The 20,296-nt window shown below is 37.2% G+C and overlaps 1 protein-coding gene across 2 annotated transcripts in view; it reads left to right on the forward strand.

The window, feature by feature from the left end:
* The window catches only part of ADAMTS6 (ADAM metallopeptidase with thrombospondin type 1 motif 6), a 274,021-nt gene that overhangs the window by 93,047 nt on the left and 160,678 nt on the right, over positions 1-20,296 (forward strand). For both annotated transcript variants that reach the window (XM_027101008.1, XM_027101010.1), the window contains 2 exons: positions 15,473-15,516; positions 19,585-19,690. In XM_027101008.1, the coding sequence (XP_026956809.1) occupies positions 15,473-15,516; positions 19,585-19,690 (150 nt within the window). The remainder of the gene's footprint in view (positions 1-15,472; positions 15,517-19,584; positions 19,691-20,296) is intronic.

Genomic DNA, 20,296 nt, shown 5'->3' on the forward strand with positions numbered 1-20,296 from the left:
CTAGCTTTAAAAGACCCGTATACTAACAACAGAAAAATTCTTCTCCCTATTGAGCAGTGCTTTACATGTATATTATGTTTTTCCTTTTTTTGCTTTAAATAGCTTCTTTGGTTTTGAGGTTTTTGAGGAAAAAGACAAAATAAGCTATGTACTTTATTTTAAGGCAAAGAGCTCTTGTGGTCTACCATGTTCTGTAAAACTAAAAGGATGCTACAGTAAAAATTTAGAAAGAAAAACTTTTTATATGTAGTAAGTGTGTAAAGTTATTTGTATAAACTGTCCTTATATTATAAATAATATAAAATGGACTGATCAATTTTACATTGTTTATAAAGCATTTCCATTCTATGTTATGTCAAAATTAATTTTTAATACTAAATGAAGCTGTTTTATTTTTAAATTTTTTTATTTTTGCGGTACGCGGGCCTCTCACTGTTGTGGCCTCTCCCGTTGCGGAGCACAGGCTCTAGACGCGCAGGCTCAGAGGCCATGGCTCACGGGCCTAGCCGCTCCGCGGCATGTGGGATCTTCCCGGACCGGGGCACGAGCCCGCGTACCCTGCATCGGCAGGCAGACTCTCAACCACTGCGCCACCAGGGAAGACCGAAGCTGTATTTTTTTATAGGCAGGTAATTTGTTTTCTAACCAAAGAGCAACCTATTAATTATTTTATTCTTTTTAGAAAACGAACCTTTTTTTTATTCAACAATCTTATCCATTTTTGTTCTAGGTGCTGTGATGGTTGAAAATATTTTAATATTAAAAGTACATGATGTGTTTGTTCCTACAGCTGTGAGGGAATATTGAGATTCTTATTTACTCCCTAAAGAAGAAAATATATAACTCAGGGTAGCATTTATTAATTAGGTGAATTTAGTATACTCTAGAACCTGGCCCTTAACCTTGGAGATTTAAAAATCTGATTTTTGTTATCATTCAAATCCACTTTTAAAGACATACAATTAACCAAACTTTTGAAACTGATCTATATGGAATAAAAATGCCCCATTCACTATTCACTATTAATTTACAGTGACAAATAGGCCTGACAGTGGACTAAACTGTACAAGTTAACATAATCAGTACTTTTCTTCTTTGTTGCTAAACTACATGAAAAGCTTAATCATAATCTGAGGACCATTTAATAATTTTACAATGAGAAATATAAATATCCCAAGGATAAGAAACCCATCAAACTGTCATAGTCATTATATTTTGTTCTCTTTCTCTCTCTCTTTTTTTTGGGGGGGGTTACAGATTTTATTATATCCCCTAAATACCGATGAGAGTATTTGGGAGGAAAATGAAGTTTATACAAGAAACTGTGGTATAAAACAACACTATGAAACACAGAATGCTGTAATAATTAGAGAAGGAATAGGTCAATTCAGGCATAATGAAGGATGAGATATTGGAACTGAGCCTAAATGATGTCTAGAATTTCACAGTATAAATGGAGGAGGATATTGCATGATCAAAGTGTAGGACGTGAGAAAGATGAGGGCCTTTTTAGACAATGGTGAGTATATAGCCAATTTCTTTTTTTTTTGGCTGTGTTGGGTCTTCATTGCTGCATGCGGGCTTTCTGTAGTTGCAGCAAGCGGGGGCTACTCTTTGTTGTGGTACATGGGCTTCTCATTGCGGTGGCTTCTCGTTGCAGAGCATGGGCTCTAGGCATGCAGGCTTCAGTAGTTGCAGCACATGGGCCCAGTAGTTGTGGCACGTGGGCTCTAGGGCACACAAGTTTCAGTAGTTGTGGTGTGCGGGCTCAGTAGTTGTGGCTCACGGGCTCTAGAGCACAGGCTCAATAGTTGTGGCTCACGGGCTTAGTTGCTGTGTGACATGTGGGATCTTCCCAGACCAGGGATTGAACCTGTGTCTCCTGAATTGTCAGGCGGATTCTTAACCACTGCACCACCAGTCAAATTTAGCTAGAATAAAAGACAAATATAGGGAGAAGTAAAAGATAATTCTAGAAAGGTAAATTGAGATTTTTGAGGGTTCTTGAACTCCAAGCTACAGTGTTTAGATTTTTGGAGAGAGTTGAATTTTTGAGTGGGAGAATGGCATGAGCAGAGTTATGCGTTAGGAATAATAAGCTACATATAAGGTAGAGTTGGATAAAAGATATTTGCATTCACCCCAACAAGGGATACTTAAGGATATAAATTAGGGTGTTATAAGTAGAGTTGGAGCTCAAAAGATGAATACAGCTACCCTGAGAAAAGGTTATCCGGTTCTTGTGAAAGAACAAAGGAAAAGGAGGGCACAAAAATAACTAAAATGAATAAAGTTGAGTCCAATAAATTGTACTCCAGTGGTGTAAAAGAGTGAAAAGATTTTCTCTTTCTATGATGCCTGATTAAACCTTTACTGATCTTAGAAAAGTTTCTAAGCATCTTCAGATGAAGAGTAAGTTAGTCCTGTCCGTGTTTTTCCTTATCCCAACACATGGTAAGCTCTCAGTAAATATTTGTTGTAAAAGTGGTTTAGTTTTTAAATTTATTAATATGAGAGAATCTTTTAACAGATAAATTTTTAATGAATCAAACTTATTCCATTATCTACTTACCAAGACAATGCTATATTAAATGTACCTTTAAAAAATTTCTGCTTCCCTGACAAACACACAAGAGCTTCATTTGGGCTTGCCTGGTGGCGCAGTGGTTAAGAATCCGCCTGCCAATGCAGTGAAACACGGGTTCGAGCCCTGGTCCGGGAAGATCCCATATGCCATGGAGCAACGAAGCCCGTGCACCACAACTACTGAGCCTGCGCTCTAGATCCCGCGAGCCACAACTACGGAGCCTGCGAGCCACAACTACTGCGAGCCACAACTACTGAAGCCCGCGCACCTAGAGCCCGTGCTCTGCAACAAGAGAAGCCACCACAGTGAGAAGCCCGGGAACCGCAATGAAGAGTGGCCCCCGCTCGCCGCAACCAGAGAAAGCCCGCCTGCAGCAACGAAGACCCAACACAGCCAAAAATAAATACATACATTTATAAAAAAAAAAAGAAAAGAACTTCATTATTTAATTTTGTTTCAATACCCTAAAATAACTTTCTTCTCATTAACTGGTGACAAGGGTATCAGGAAATAGGATTGTGGTAGAATAAATTGATATAACTTTTCTAGAGGGCATTAATTCTATAAACACTGAATACCTATTGTGCTCCAGGCATTGTGCTGGGTGCTGGGATACAGTAGTGAGCAAAACAGCCCAGTCCCTAATCTCAAAGAATTTTCAGTCTAGTGGGAAAGACACATACATGAAAGTACCAGTCTGATAAGAGCTATGAAGGAAAAATTTAGGGAGTTCGACAAGTATTGATTAGGGGAACTTCGTCTAGTCATGGAAGACTTCCTTGAGGAAGTGCATTGACTAGGAATCTGAAAGATTAGTAGGAGTAACCTAGCAAAGAGAGTAGGGTTGGTAGAAAAGTGTTTCAGATAGAGGTAAGAGTAAGGTCAAAGTTCATGAAATGGAAGGAAATATGGTATGTTCAGGAAACCAAAAGAAGGTAAATGCTACTTGAGATTGCAGAGAGGGGAGAGAGGTGGACATAAGGTTATTGAAGTGGGCAATGGTGAGATCATTACAATATGAATGATAATCCTTAAATGTGTTTCTCTTCTAGGATTTTAATATGAAAATATTATCAGATAAATGTGCAAAATTATAGTGATGTTCATTGTGATTAAGTTTATATCAGTGAAAACTTGGAAACCATTTAAGTTTTCAACAATAGGGCATTGTTTAAATTTTGTTACAGTAGAATTTGATAAAGTCATTAAAATGATGTGCATATTTCTTTACTGACATAGAAAGATGCTCAAAATATATTGTTGGCTAAAAGACAGGATGCAAACAACGTAATATCCCATTTTGGTGAATGTGTAGAAATATAGAAACAATTTATTCATTGTAAAGAATATATCATGATTTAGTGACAAAACAATCAAGGAGAAAGTTAATCAGTTAACCAGGAGATGGAAAAGGATTGAAATACTATTGCAGATAGGCCCAGAGGACAAAAATGATAATCTGTTGAATTGAGGCTACTGATGGTCGTAAAGGAATGAACATCCTGTGTTGGTAGGCTTTTATAACTTAGATACGAAAATTTCAGTCTTGTCAGATCAACATTTTGCAATGGCTTGGGACAGTTTTGCAAGGGCAAAGGCATTCTTTGCTAACTATCTCTATGCTTTCTAATAGAAAAACCCTAGTAGGATGAATGGAAAATTCATATTATCATGTGAATAGCCAGGGCTATGTTTTACAATCTATGGTAAATCTTTAATTCATTCCATGAGCAGAAACACTGGTAGCCTCTGACATAAGACAAGAACTAGTAGCTAAATATATCTAATATTTATTAAGCAAATAACCCTGACATATCTTTGAGAAGTATTATATAATATAGTCACATAATAATAATAAATATGTTACTTCATCAGATAATATACATATGGGTGGTCTTGGGTTTTAAGGGTTCAAAAATATCAGCAAGTAACTTTTCCAAGATAATTAATGTCATTTGGATAAAGAGATGAGTATTACAAAAAATGTAACTTGTGAAGTTCATAAAGTGAATCAAATTCGCTGTTTAAAGTAGTGTTGTGGACTGAATGTGGTTGCCTAAAATGCATATGTTATAATCTTAACCCCCAATGTTATAGTATTAGGAGGTTAAGACCTTCAGGAGTAATTAGATTTAGATGAGGTTTTGAGGGTAGAGCCCCCATGATGGAATTGGTGCCCCTATAAGAAGACAACAAGACCAGAACCCCCTCTCTCTCTGCCGTGTGAGGGTACAGCAAAGAGGTGGCTGTCTGCAAGTGAGCAAGAGGGCCTTCACCAGACAAAGGATCTGCCAGCACCTTCATCTTGGACTTCGTAGCTCCAGAAATATGAGAAATCAATATTTGTTGATTAAGCCACCCAGTCTATGGTATTTTGTTATAGCAGCCCAAGCTGACTAATTCAGCAATTGGTACTGAGAAGTGGGGTACTCCTGTAACAAATACTTAGAAGCGTGGAAGGTTTGAAACTGGATAGTGAGTAGAGACTGAAAAAGTTTTGAGATGCCCGCTAGAAGAACCTAAGATTGCTGTGAGAGGACTTTTTAAAGACGATTCTGGTGAGAGCTCAGAAAGAAAAGAGAAGAGTTGTAGAAAAAGCTTCCATGTTCTTAGAGAATACACAAATAATCATGAGCAGAATGTTGATAAAAATACAGATAGACCATTTTGGCGATATCTCTGTCAGAAATGAGGGTTACTGGACAATGGAGAAAAGGTGAACCTTGTTGAACCTTGTCATAAAGTGGCAAAAAACTTGGCCAAATTATGTTTGTGTTCTAGTATTTTGTGGAACGTAGAACTTGTGAGCGATGAAATTGGATATTTAGCTGAGGAGATTTCTAAGCAAAGCATTGAAAGAGGGCCTTGGTTCCTCCTGACCGCTTATAGCAAAATGCAAGAAGAGAGAAATGAAGAAGGAATTATTAAGCTAAAAAGGAACTGGCACTTTAAGATTTGGAAAATCCTCATCCTATCCAAATTGCAAAAAGTGAGGAAGTGTGTTCAAAAGAGAACACTAAATGTGTGGCTGACTGACCATTTAATAGGGAGAGTAGTGTGGATATGAACTACAGACCTAATCAGCCATCTAAACAGTCAGGAATAGAGATGGGATTATACCAGGAAAAACACTGCCAGCTAGGACAAAAGGGAACAGAGAAAATAGGATGTAATGAAGGAAGGCTGTGAACATGCATTATCCTTTAAGAAAAGGGAAGAAGGACCCCAAAGACAATTCAGAGATCAGCAGGGCTACTACTCCCACCACAGCCCTAGACTATGCAGCCTGGGAGGCAAGACTACTTCTACCCTGGTTTCAAAGGGCAGGGCCATTGCCCTGCAGAGCTGCATGGGAGGGCCCTCATAGAAGCAGAGTGGGTGAAGCCAGGTGGGCAGCCTCTGCCAAGCTGAAGGGGAGAGGCCACCTCATAAAGCCATGGGGTGATGCCAGCACCCCAGTGATTCTAGAGGGGAGAACGTCATACCAAAGAGGATTATTCTCAAGCCTTAAGATTTAATGGTATTTGCCTTGCTAGGTTTTGGACTTATTTGGGACCCATCACCCCTTTCTTCCTTCTGATTTCTCCCTTTTGGGATGGGAACATTTATTCTATGCCTAATCCTCCATTTGGAAACACATAGCTTTTCTGGTTTCAAAAGTTCACAACTGAAAAGGAATTTCGCCTCAGGATGAGTTATACATAGAGTCTCACCCATATCTGATTTAGATGATATTTAGATAAGACTCTGGACTTTAGAGTTGGTACTGGAATGAATTAAGACTTTTGAGGCTGTTGGGATAGAATGAATGTATTTTGTACGTGAGAAGGACGTGAATTTGTACGTGAATCTGGGGGGTAGGAGTCAAATGTTATGGAGTGAACATTTGTCCCCTCCACCCCCCCAATTCCAATGTTGAAGTCCTAATCCCCAGTGTGATGGTATTTGGGAGTGAGGCCTTTGTGAAGTAATTAGATTTAGTTGAGGTCATGAGGGTAGAGTCCTCATGATGCTATTAGTGCCATTATAAGAAGAAGAAAAGACACCAGAGCTTTCTCTCTCTTCATGAGCAAGCACCAATCAAAGGCCATGTGCACACACAAGGAAAAGCCAGCTGTGTACAAGCTAGGAAGTGGGCTCTCACCAGACAGTGAATCTTTGGCCACCTTGATGTTGGAATTCCCAGCCTCCAAAACGATGAGAAATAAATATCTGTCATTTAAGCCACCCAGTCTATGACATTCTGTTATAGCAGCCCAAACTAAGGCAGGTGGTCTTAAATCTTTTTCATTTATCATAAAAAGTAGTGTACATTCTCACACATATTGGGTTAAAATAATTTTTCTCATTATTTTATTACAATTGTCTTTAGAACTGAGGTCGTGTTTTGTATCAGTACATGTAAAGAAAGCTGAAAAGTGCTGTGTCACTATCACTTGGCTTTCACCACCACATCTAAGAGAACAAAATGAGACAGCACAGTACATAGGACATTCTGTTTGGAAGTTAGTCTGTGACTCAGTGTTAAACAAATGAGACTCAAAGTTTAGATTTTAACTCATTCCATTTTCAAAAGTAAATCTTTGAAAGGAATGCTTCTTTGCAATGATCATTTCTCTTACATAAGAATGGAATGTAGTTTTTGGAAAAGGTTTGAAGAACCCATCTAGGTATTTCATCATTGTAAGGTAGTGCTATATTTTGCAGACCTTAAAATGGAGCTTCATCATGTGTTTTGGTCAGTTTCTTCCGATAGCCATGCCTAGCCAAAGTGATTAGGAGATTCAATAGCTGAAAGTATCCACAGCAGAAAAGTATACCAATGTTATAGGAACATATTTAGCCAACTCTGGTTTTGATCTTGCTCAAAATTCAACCATATGAATTTAGGGTAAGGAAATGACAATGTATGCATTCATCTACTCACCCAAAAGGAACCCTGATTTCCTTTATGTATCTGGCTTTACATAGAATCCCCATGATCACGTTTCTTAGCTCTTTTTCACCTACCTTGACTGAGCCCTTTATTATTCTTTCATGAAAAGAAAACAAAGAGAAAAGTACCACAGTGATAAAGTGCTGTTTTTCAGAATCCAGAGAACCTTTTTAAATCACATTTCAGCTTTTCTCTCACTACTTAGGATGCCAGTGTACTTCTTAGCCTAGCCTGTAGTTTAGACCAAAGGCCCAAGTTTTGGTGCTCCTGCCACATCTGGGTTGGTCAAGATTTAGTAGAGACGATTTGTTTAAAGGGTGCTGAGAGTGGGTAATGGGAAACTCCTTTTCCTCTGTCTCTTCTTTCTTCAATTTATGTGGCAGCAAGGTAAATCCTAAAAGCACACAGATTATATCTTTGGGTTAAAGCAAGATTCCTTGCACTTTTTTTCTTGGCAGTTTTTTCCGAAGTGGCTCAGGATTGGAGGAAAATAAGGCAAAACCATAATATGGCAGAGAAGAGTTGATAGAGTATAGAGTGAATTTGATGCGAGGTAAAAATGAGAAAATCACGAGAAAGAAATGGGTGCAGTGTGAAGTTTGTGAGGATTATCATGGCATAATGTGGAAAAATGATGTTTAGAGGTTAGATGTGAGAAGATTGAGGGATATATATAGAAGCTGAAATAAGCTGGTTCATCCTTGGCCTAATTTGAGAAGTCCTGGTTTAAGCGTAGCATAGCTTGAATTAGATAACTCACCAAGATTCTTATCATCTGTAGCAATATGGGGCAAAGAGAATATTTGTAGGAAAGGAAAGATTCAGAAATATATGCATGAAAAAGAAGGAAAAATATTTATGGGAAAATGGATGGAATATGAAATAACATAAAAAAACACATTTAAAAAGGTAAAATGTGAAAGAATAAGTTTATAAAAGTATGGAAGTAATGGAATTAAAGCAATTTTTAATTTTAAAAAAATGTCTCAAATGATTACCTTGCACTTACGCTGAACATTTTGTTATGTACAGATAACACAATGTTGAACAAGCACACACAATCAAGGAATGGAAAAATATTTGTGTTAATCAATTCTGTGTTGAAGTGGAAATTCAATGTAGTCTTTTAGAAGTATGTATCATGATAGATATAGCTACATGTAAATATTTTTCTTATTACTGTATCACCTCTTCCTTCCATCAATCAGGAATTTTTATTGTTTCAAATTGACCTAAGTGAATATGATCAGCCATACTCTGAGGGTTTGGTGAGTGAGTGTTGTTATCTATTGTAATGAAGGGGAGTTTTAGATCAAATTTCATTAAACATACAAATATTTATTAAATAAACAAGGAGACACAAAATAGTTCATACTCCTTATTTTATAAGTTGGATGACATTTCAGTTGTAATTTCGGTGCTCTGACAATACTTTGCGTGAAAAAATGCACTCAGTATGTGCGTGAACATATTTTAGGGACAGAATTCTGTTACCCTTATAGTTGTCAGCTGGCACCATGATCTTCCAAACCAATGAGCGGACACACAAGTCTCAGAAGCTTTACCTAAGTGTATTGTAAGCCTACAATGTTTGCTGAATTCTTGTAAGTGTTCATAAAGAGCAGTAGAGTGCTTCTGAAATCTTTTGGCAAACCTACAGATCTGGAACACCATTAATTTTTTTCTTCAATGAAAAACACATTTTCAACATTTATTAAACATTAATTAGACTAGCTATAAACTATCTCTTGTGTTGATCATCAGAGGCCAGCATAGGTGAAACGCTTTCTGATTAAACATTAGCTATATAGAAATTTATATAATAGAGTAGAAATCATTATATTCTCCCTACTCTCCCACCTCCTTCTCACCTACCCACCGTTAAGCTCCCAGACATTTATCTGTGTACAGACTTAATCTGTATGCACATTCATATAAACATACTTAAAAAAAAACCTTTCCTACTATGCAAACTTATTTTCTAAGTTTCTTTTGCCTGTAGGAAAAAACAAATCTGGTTTGGCATTCAAGGTAGTTAATAGCCCTCCTTCCCACACCAACTCTCCAAGTTTGTATTCTGCTATTTTACCCTATATGTTCAATGTTTCAGCCTCTCTGAACTTTTCATAGTTCCCCATATATGCCATACCCTTTCCTTTTTTATTTTATCTGGCTACGCCTTTAAAATCTGTTTCAGATGTTATGTTATATATGAATCTGTTTCCTAGTTTTCTATTGTAGAATCATTCCTTCATCTGTATTTCCATAGTATTTTGTATATAACTTGACTGTGATAATAATTATAATAGCTAATAAGTATTGGCTCTGTTGTGTTAAGTTTAACTTTTTTTACATTTATTTTATTTAATCATGTTTTCACATTATTTTGTAACTTATCTGCTTATGTGTCTTTTCCCAAATAGACTACAACTTACTGATTCATCTTTAGGTTCTAGTATATGGCACTATACCTGGGCATGTGATAAATGCTCAGTACATCTGTATAAGAAAGAATGAATGTAAAAATGTTGCTCTTTAGTACTTGGTATTAAAGGTGAAGCATAGATCATAACTGCTCTCTGTGAGTATAGAATAGAGAAGGATACAGTGTGAATTGAATGAAGAAGGCACTAGGAAATCCCGTCTTTTCCCTATAGAATGGCTTATGGAGAACTCTATAGGTATATTAGAGGATTGGAGAAAGCTGAAGAAAATGCAAATAGAATTATCCTAGTCTAAGATGCTTTAGCTTGTATTATTTGTTGGTGGCTTTAGCCTTTGTGTAGGTATTTTGCAGTCGTGACAGAATGAAATAATATTCATCATGAGTATAATATAAAGGGTGTAGGCAAAATGAGAACAAGGAAAGGAGATGAGAAAGGACTGCTTTGAGGTGGAAATATAAGTTGTATTTATCTGTGCTTTTCAAATTTTTTGCTTAATTTGCCTCCTAAAATAATTTTTTAAAATGATGTACCACTTTGTGTATATTAAAGCTGATATCTAAAATACTTTTTATCAATGGTACTGATGAAACTAGTGGCAGGGCAGGAATAAAGATGCAGGCATAGAGAACGGACTTGAGGTCACGGGGTGGGGGGATGGGGAGGGGAAGCTGGGACAAAGTGAGAGAGTAGCATTGACATACATACACTACCAAATGTAATATGTGTGGCTAGTGGGAAGCTGCTGCATAGCACAGGGAGATCAGCTTGACGCTTTGTGATGACCTAGAGGGGTGGGATAGGGAGGATGCGAGGGAGGCTCAAGAGGGAGGGGATATGGGGATATATGTATACATATAGCTGATTCACTTTGTTGCACAGCAGGAACTAACACAACATTGTAAAACAATTATACTCCAATAAAGATATTAATGAATAAATAAATAAAAGCAGTGAGTTGAAAAGAAAAAAATAAGTAAAATAAAATACTTTTTATCACAAGTTTAAGTAGCTACAGAGACTATAGCTAAAAACATATTATATATTGGGTATATGCTTTAAATAAATTTTGTCAAAACGTTGGAGCTGCCTATTTCATTCAATCATGAAAAATGTCTGCATGAAATCTGACTGGCTAAATCATTCCTTGTTGCCAAACTACTTAGCTAAGTCAGACTTACTATCAGTCAATAACAAGCCTGACCTCATTTTTTAGGTCAAATCAACCTGTTAATACACTCCATGACAACCGTCTCACTTCTGAATTCTAAATATGAGATAGGTATATAGATTGCTTTATAAACAATCATACTGACAGACCCCAGGTCTTCCCAGGATGAAACAAGTGTCATCCCCTTCAATTTTTCTTGCTTTGCTCATAAAGGATTATCCTCCAGGATCAATGCATTCTTTTTTTTTTTAATTTTTATTGGAGTATAGTTGCTTTACAATGTTGTGTTAGTTTCTATCGTACAGCAAAGTGAATCAGCTATACGTATACAGGTATCCCCTCTTTTTTGGATTTCCTTCCCATTTAGGTCACCACAGAGCATTGAGTAGAGTTCCCTGTGCTATACAGTAGGTTCTCATTAGTTATCTATTTTATACATAGTATCAATAGTATATATATGTCTCCCAATTCATCACACACCCCTCTTTCCCCCTTGGCATCCATACGTTTGTTCTCTACGTCTGTGTCTGTATTTCTGCTTTGTAAATAAGATGGTCTATACCAATGTTTTCAGATTCCCCATATATGCATTAATATACAATGTTTGTTTTTCTCTTTCTGACTTACTTTATTCTGTATGACAGTCTCTAGGTCCATCCATGTCTCTACAAATGACCCAATTTGTTCCTTTTTATGGCTGAGTAATATTCCATTGTATATATATGCCACATCTTCTTTATCCATTCATCTGTCAATGGACACTTAGGTTGCTTCCATGTCCTGGCTATTGTAAATAGTGCTGCAGTGAACATTGGGGTGCATGTGTCTTTTTGAACTATGGTTTTCTCTGGGTCTATGCCCAGTAGTGGGATTGCTGGGTCATATGGTAGTTCTATTTTTAGTTTTTTGTGGAACCTCCATACTGTTCTCCATAGTGGCTGTATCAATTTACATTCCCACCAACAGTGCAAGAGGGTTCCCTTTTCTCCACACCCTCTCCAGCATTTATTGTTTGTGGTTTTTGTGATGATGGCCATTCTCACTGGTGTGAGGTGATATCTATTGTAGTTTTGATTTACATTTCTCTAATAATTAGTGATGTTGAGCATCTTTTTATGTGCCTCTTGGCCATCTGTATGTCTTCCTTGGAGAAATGTCTATTTAGGTCTTCTGCCCATTTTTTGACTGGGTCGTTTGTTTTTTTGATATTGAGCTGCATGAGCTGTCTGTATATTTTGGAGACTGATGATCCTTTGTCCGGTGCTTCATTTGTTCCTCTTCCTTAGTTGCTCCGCCCCTGGGGCTCAGCTGTGGTTTTAGTCCCACCTCTGTATGTGGGCTACCCACAGAAGTCTGCTCCAAAGGCTGCCCTGGAGCATTCGGGTCTGCCCCGGTGAGGACAGGGCTCAGAGGTGGCACGAATTCCTGAGTCACGGGGGCCCCGGTGGCGACAGGTGCACGGGAAAGCCGGTGGCCACAAGCACAAGAGATCTGGCCCTAGTGGGAGCGTTTCCTAGTGCCTGGCGGCTGGCGCGAGAAGGTCAGCTCTGGTGGGGGCCTTTTGTAGCGCCTGGTGGCAGGCATGAGAAGGCCAGCCCTGTTGGGGGCTTTTTTTTGTGCGTGGCGGGACAGGTGGCCGGCGCGTGGGAAGAGAGAGGCTGCAATGGCGGCTCCACCCCCTGCACATAAGTCAACAGTGGCGCCTTGCTTCTATGGCAGTCTGGGCTTCCTCCACAAGCATTCCTGGTTGCGGATTTCCTCCCTCCTGTCCCCTCAGGCTGTGTCCTCGCAGTCAACAGCAGCTTTGCCCCCAGGTTTGCTCTTCAGTCCGCATGTTCCAGCTCTTAACGCCTCCCCCAGTCCCCCGTGTGCACCAGCAGACACACGTCCCAGTCTGGGGCGCACAGGACCAGCTGTGTAATTCTCACTCTGTCCTATCTGTCACAGACAAGCCGTTTCATCCTCCTCCAACAGCCTCAGATGCTCCCCTTCTGTCCCAACTGATTTCCCCGTCAGTGAGGGGATTTCCCCGAATGCGGGAACCTCTCCTCTGCTTTAGCTCCCCCCAGGGGTACAGATCCCGTTCCGCTGCCTCTCCTCTTCTTTTTCCCTTCTTTCTTTCATCCTACCTAGTTGTGTGGGGATCTTTCTTGTCCTTTCCAGTGTCCAAGGTCTTCTGCTAGTGTCCAGCCAGTGTTCTGTGAGAATTGTTCCATCTGTAGATGTATTCTTAATGCATTTGTGGAGAGAGATGAACTCCACGTCTTCCTACTCATCCACCATCTTGGTTTTCCCCCAGTGCACTCTTGAATTATGCCTTTGCATTATGCTCTGGAGACTTTTACTCACAGGGGTGGGTGGGGAACAAGACACCATAGCAAGGTTTGGGATGGGTGAGAAGTATGCTTTCTTTTTTGTAAAGTAGAAACAGGATGATTGTGAAAGTCGAAAGAGGGACAGAATGCTGGTGACTTGCAGGTGCATCCTCAGGCAAATCAATTTTAGGAACGGGTACATATGGAAATTGAGGATTTGGAAGTAGGCTCCGTTTAAACATTTAAATCTGCATTACCCATGAGAAGGCTTTTTTTTACATTTTGTTGAAGACTGCTGGTATGGGTTCTGTCCATGTAATGTCATAGGCATTACACATATAATCACAAGATAAATTGGTTGTGACATCCAGAATATACTTTCTGGTGTTTTGGTAAGTACACCAAGTACCCTCTCTATCTTATATTCAAGAGTGTACCAGATACTGCAATCCTGTGGTTTCCAATTACAAGAGAAGAGAGGGGATGAATATGTGAATGGTCAGAAGAGAATGGTATGCAAGAGGAGAAGAAATCCCTTTTCTCAAATGTAAAGTGAACAAGATGAAGATTTTGAAAATCAAAAATAGGCAAAGGGAGTCTCTAGGGATTTTAATGAGAATAACCAGTGGTATGCTGGTATATTTGTTTCTTGAAAATAAGTTTGATATGATGAACAAGAATGGGATTAAGTATTAACGCCTTCCTCTAGTACTATGGACTAACCATTATTTATATACAATTTAAAAAAAAACTTTTACCACCTGGATTTTCATTTAGTTCGTGAAATTTTTCCTGAAACTCTTTTCATTTGTAGCATAAATTGTAGGCAAATAAAAATGTTCAGTCTTTTTAACTTTATTCTCACTTTAGAACTTTGAATACTTTTGATTTTAGAGATTAGTTTACAAAGATACTATAAAAATACTAAAAATAAATGTCCACATCAATACTGTTTAGCATTCTAAATGTAATATATTTTAAAATATGCAACATTATGGATTCCATCTTTTGTACTGAGTTATAATATAGTACAGCATTAGAATAAGTATCTGACCATCATTAGGAAAGCTTTCTATTGAGCTAATTATTTAGCTGTTTGTAAAATATTTGTGTTTTAACCACACTAAATTGCTGGTATACAACTAGGAAAACTGTGTGATATCAATTTTATTCCCGTTGCTGTATTGCCCTAGTTTATTTTTATTTTTAAAAAATAATTATTTATATTTTATTCTGGACTGCGTTGGGTCTTCGTTGCTGCGCACAGGCTTTCTCTAGTAGCGGTGAGCGGGGGCTACTCTTCGTTGCGGTGTGCGGGCTTCTCATTGCAGTGGCCTCTCTTGTTGTGGAGCACGGGCTCTAGACGTGCGGGCTTCAGTAGTTGTGGCTCACGGGCTCTAGAGCACAGGAGCAGTAGTTGTGGCGCACTGGCTTTGTTGCTCCGTGGCATGTGGGATCTTCCTGGACCAGGGCTTGAACCTGTGTCCCCTGCATTGTCAGGTGGGTTCTTAACCACTGTGCCACCAGGGAAGTCCCCTAATTTATTTTTAAACAAGAACCTGTGTTAAAGGAACTCCAAATATTGCTTATAGCTCAGAAGTATAAAATATAGTCTGTGGCTATAATAAAAAAATATTCCAGCAGGTCCAAAAGATATTGGGAATAAAAAGCCACCCATTTGCTTTTTGTAGAAGCAGTAGCAATCTGCAGACAAGCTATTCTAGCTTCAAAACAGTATGGTAGATGGTTTTATGGAACTTGCAATTACAAAAATCCACTTTAACCTTTCTTTCTTACTGGCAGGTGTCCCATTGGCTTGCAGCCAGAGGCTGTGAGTATAGTGCAGCTGGCTTGTCCCCCAGAGTGCTGAAAATGCCGACACTCCAGCTGGCTGCTCATAATTGCGCTGATTGTGGTCTGACAACCAGAGCTCCATGAAAGAAATGTGATGAATATACAAAAATATTTTACAAATTTGATCAGATTACAAATTTCATTTCTCTTTTCTCTCCTCTATAGATATGATATCTGCACTTATAAAAATAAGCCCTGTGGAACACTGGGTAAGTTTTTTATAAAGGGAGGATAGTTCAGATTGTCTTTTTGGTCCAATGGCTTTATTTTTTATTATTATTAATTTGGTAATTTTCTTTTCTGCCACATCTGAAATTATTCCTATAAACTGGTAAACCTGACCTTTGTGTATATGTCACTTACTAGGAAACAAGTAGAATGATGATTGAAAACAGCTTAGGAGGTGATTCAAAATCATCAAACAGTAATAATAAATCAAAAGTTACCACTCATTTTCATATAATCCATCTCTGTAATGTATTTTCCAAAACTACTAAGGAGTTTGAGAGCAAATTAAAGCAACCAGCAACTTCAAATCTGAGTCCAGGAAGGAAAGGGAAAAAAAACTTAGGGGATACTTCATGGAGAGTCATTAAGAACAGTACTTCTTTTGGTCCAATTTTGTGGAAGGATTATATCCTCATAAATAAAGATATTATTGGAAAATTTTATTACCTGAACAGAATAAAACAAATTTTGTAAAATATTACAGCCAGAGGTGGAGAGAGAGGACAGAATTATCTTTCTTGTGCTTCCCATATATCACTTGTTTTTTTTTAAAGCAATTCTATAGTATTCTAGAAATTAAAAAATCATTTTGTTGCGGAGTATAACTTTGTAGTGGTTAAAAGTTAACTGCAAATACAAATGGGGGAAAATGGTAGCTTTCAAGTAGACTAAATTGTTAAGCAACTAGAATTATTTTAAGTAAAAGCAGGAGGCTTTTATATGGTGGGTTTTTTTTAGAGTCATAGAGGCTTTTTACAGACTCAGAAGTTAAGCAACTGAAGGTGAATTCTCTAGATTCTCTGACAAGTCTCACTTTTCTTATCTGTAAAGGAATAGTTATGAATTCTGTTCCTATGCGCCTCATGAGAATTTGGGGATGATCAAATTTAAAGTAGAGGTCCTGGAGAGGTCAGTGTGAAACATCTCTTCAAAAATTAAAATTTCTCTTGATGATTTTACCTGCCTTCCCAGGCTTCTCCTTCCTCATTTCCCTCAGGATTTACAGCAAAAGGAGAAATCCCAATTTGCCGATGACAAGTATTATGGTGGAGAAGTTGCTGGTTAAAATCATAACACAGAGAAAGAACTCTTTGCTGAGAGAGCTCACATCAAAAAGATTTTCTTCACAGTGTTTTAGGTTAACAAGACCAACAATAATCCAAAGGAAGGGAACCTGAGCTGAAAACCAACAACTGGCTTTGACAGTTTCAGTGCATTACTACCTTTTACAGTTTATTTAGCTCTTTGTTCCTTAATTTCCTTATCTATGATGTAGGAGTAATATCTGCCCTTATGCTGCAAGGATATTTTTTAAGTCATTTAAGGAAATATAAAGGCGTTTACTATAGAAATGAACTGGTGTTGTTTAATGTAGAAATTATACTGTTTAACTTATTCCCTGTATTGTACATACTCCATAAGCAGTTACTAAGTGCTTAATCAATTTTAGGTATAATATTCACCAAGTTTCAAAGAAGGTGCAAGCTCTAGCTTGTATTCTCTAGTGTGTTTATTTTGAGGAAATATATATGTATAGCTATATGCATATGTATGTATCTATACATATTCTATTCTGCTTTTTGAAGGTAGTTTATTTACACTGAGATATGGTCTTCATTGGGACATGAATAATAACACTGCCTAATACGTTGGGATAGTTTATTAATTTCCAGAGTCAATATTTTAATACTTGGATACATGTCAGTGTATTTTCAATCCTAATATAAATTATTTTTCAAATTATAAACCATTATAACTTATTTTTATACTATTTCTTATACTGAAAACTGAATGAATTGTGTTGTTTATACATGTGTTGATTTTAATATGTGGAAAATATATTATCAGCACAGTTGATCAGGTTTTTTCTTTTTGAGTGGTCTTTCTGGTAACTTTCATATTGGTTTTCATGCTGACTCTTGGATATTTTCTTGCTTAGTACTGCTGGTGACCAATTGTAACCTGGCTAAGTAGATTTCAGGGTGCAAACTGTGGCCATCAAACTGAGGAAATCTAAATGACCCGAATAGTCATCAAACCCCTATTAACACAATCACACATAAGAACTTTGACAGCTTCAGTTTTACAGGAATAGAAAAAATGGTGGGAAGTTGTGAAAAATACATTAGCATCTAAATTAGTCTTTTATTTTAGTTAAGATTTACCTTATACTTTCAACAACTAGTTATTTCTCAGATATGTTTTTTCTTAGGTTGTTCTTTTAGTAGAGCTAACAATTTTATATCAGATGCATAAGTAAATCTGTGCTTACAAATACACCTTGGGGAGTCATTTGGCATTCTCAATTAAAAATAGGGCCATATGGCACATACCAAAGAACAACAACAACAAAAGGATAATGGCATAATAGATTTCAGGAAATATAAGTAATGTTAATTTAACAATAAATATTAGTAATTTTTTAAACCAAATTTCATAAAGCTCAAAACAGAAACAATATTCAAATAGAGTGGCTTTGTTTTTTCCATATCATGGACCATGTTGAACCCAGTAGCTTAAAGGCAGATAATGTACTGCAGACTTTTTTGTATTTTCCCTCTCTCTGTCTCTTTTTCTCTCAGTGGAATTTGGAAGTAATATTCATTAAATATTTTTGATTAACCAAAAAAATTAAGTCATCCTGCCTCAACTAGTCCCTCTTTACTTCCTCTTCTTCAAGTCCCAAGACCTCTAAGTGAATGGAAGGGCAGAACAAAGATATCACTATTATTAACTCTGTGAGGCAAAAATCACCTCCTCCCCAGCTCCTGCCCCCCCTGCAACATAAATCAGTAGGAAAAGCAAACAGTCTATCAGCAAATCCAACACTAACCTCAGCTCTTTTCCAATGTGGTTATTAATGTTGATATTTCATATTAGAGCATACAAAAATACACAATTTCTAGAGCTTTCTTGTCAGTAAGAATATGAATTGAATAGCTTTTACTGTTCCAAATTAGTGTAACTGGACTTTGTACCTAGCGTAGAACATTGTTTATTGCATTCGATAAATATTAATTGAATTGGATTGAAATCACTTTTGGTGGGAAGGTAATTATTAATACCTGGGTGTTGATAGTAGACTACTATCATATAAAATATTTTTCCTACTTTTCCTTCAATTTCTTCTAAATAACTTTAGTACATATGTGTGTTAAGTATGGCTTAGCATCTATTTCCTTATAACACATGACATTATATCTTTCACACAAAAATTCTTTTTTCTCAGCACTATTTTAAAGTTTTGAACTAATCACAGAGCATGATATTCATTTGGAAATAAATATTAAAACTTTTACATACTAAAATTCCCAAGGGAAGAATACCTTGAGTAATATAACATTTCACTAGAATCAGTGAATTAACACCATAGTTTTTGCTTTATTACTAAAACTAATGCATTTAAGGGGGATGAGAGAGGGGAGAACCACGCTGAATGTGTGGATGACTTTCCGCCCATTAAAATACTTAAATTGTTGCATCACTTGCAGGACTAATTTCAGAAGATTAAAAAAATGCAAAAACCTCCCATCTTTAACAGTTCTTTTTCTGTTTTGAATCATTCATTTTTGTTTTTATAAAAATGTCATTTTTAAAAACCATTTGGGGTTCCCTTTTTTTGGTAACTAAAAAGTTGCTTGTATATTTTTATGAACCCACTAAACTTAAACAGATCTTTTTAGAAAAATAATGTGGATATATTTTGCTTTCTACAGCCTGAAGAATGTTAAAATAGAAATGCTTTCTTGAATTCCCTCTTCTGGCTCAAGTTACTAGGTGGTCCCAAGTTACCAGAAGTAAAATTTATAAATCTAACCCCTAGTCTAGACATTTTCCAGCACTGACTGCAGTTCAAAAAATATTAATGTCTAGCCGGCAAAGTGAAACTCCCCCCAGTGATTTTGCAAATGACTAGAAAGTTAACCTTTTGCCAACTGCTCCTTCTGTGCATGGAGGTTATTAAAAAGAATCCAGGCATTTATAAGTATGGGCTTTTTAAGACTGAAACACCTTGGCTTGACCCTTTGTGTCTCCTTCTGTTTATTCAGGCTTGGCCTCTGTGGCTGGAATGTGTGAGCCTGAAAGGAGCTGCAGCATTAATGAAGACATTGGCCTGGGTTCAGCTTTTACCATTGCACATGAGATTGGTCACAAGTGAGTGAGTTTAAGAAAATCAAAATAAATTTTAGAACTCCACTCTTTTGAGCAACTCATAACTACTGTGTGGAACGCCCGTGCTCAACCATATTTTACTGCCTTTTTGTCTGATTTCAATAGAGAATGTTATCATTTAAGGTATTGGGATAAATCATCTTAAGAACTGGAGACTTGTTAAATAATCTTTCTGATTCAATGACTAGTGTCCTCAGAGTGGTGAATGCACCACACTTAAGTTTTGTTATGTACATTTGAAACAATTTAGCTTTACCGTGGTCCACTCAACACCGAGTTTCTCACAGTCGAATTGTTTAATCTTTCTTTTTCTCAAGTGACAATACATATATATTTAAAAATCATCATTGACACCATTACCATAAAGTGTACTTTGAGTTTTCACTCTTCAAACAGCTGTGAGCATGCCTTTTCTAGGTTTGTGTAATCACTGCTATGCAACTTGCATTTTCAGGTGCACTTGTGTGTCAGTGGAAAAAAAAAAAACCCTGATATTTACAAGAGTAGTGAGATATCATCCTCACTACTTTTCAGGAGGAACTGGAGTTTTTAATATTTGTTTTAAATAAATCTGTGCCAAAAACTATC

The sequence above is a fragment of the Aethalodelphis obliquidens genome, unplaced genomic scaffold (genome assembly GCF_003676395.1).
Source record: "Aethalodelphis obliquidens isolate GAN/ISIS:26980383/991018 unplaced genomic scaffold, ASM367639v1 scaffold4, whole genome shotgun sequence".
Classification (NCBI taxonomy): domain Eukaryota; kingdom Metazoa; phylum Chordata; class Mammalia; order Artiodactyla; family Delphinidae; genus Aethalodelphis; species Aethalodelphis obliquidens.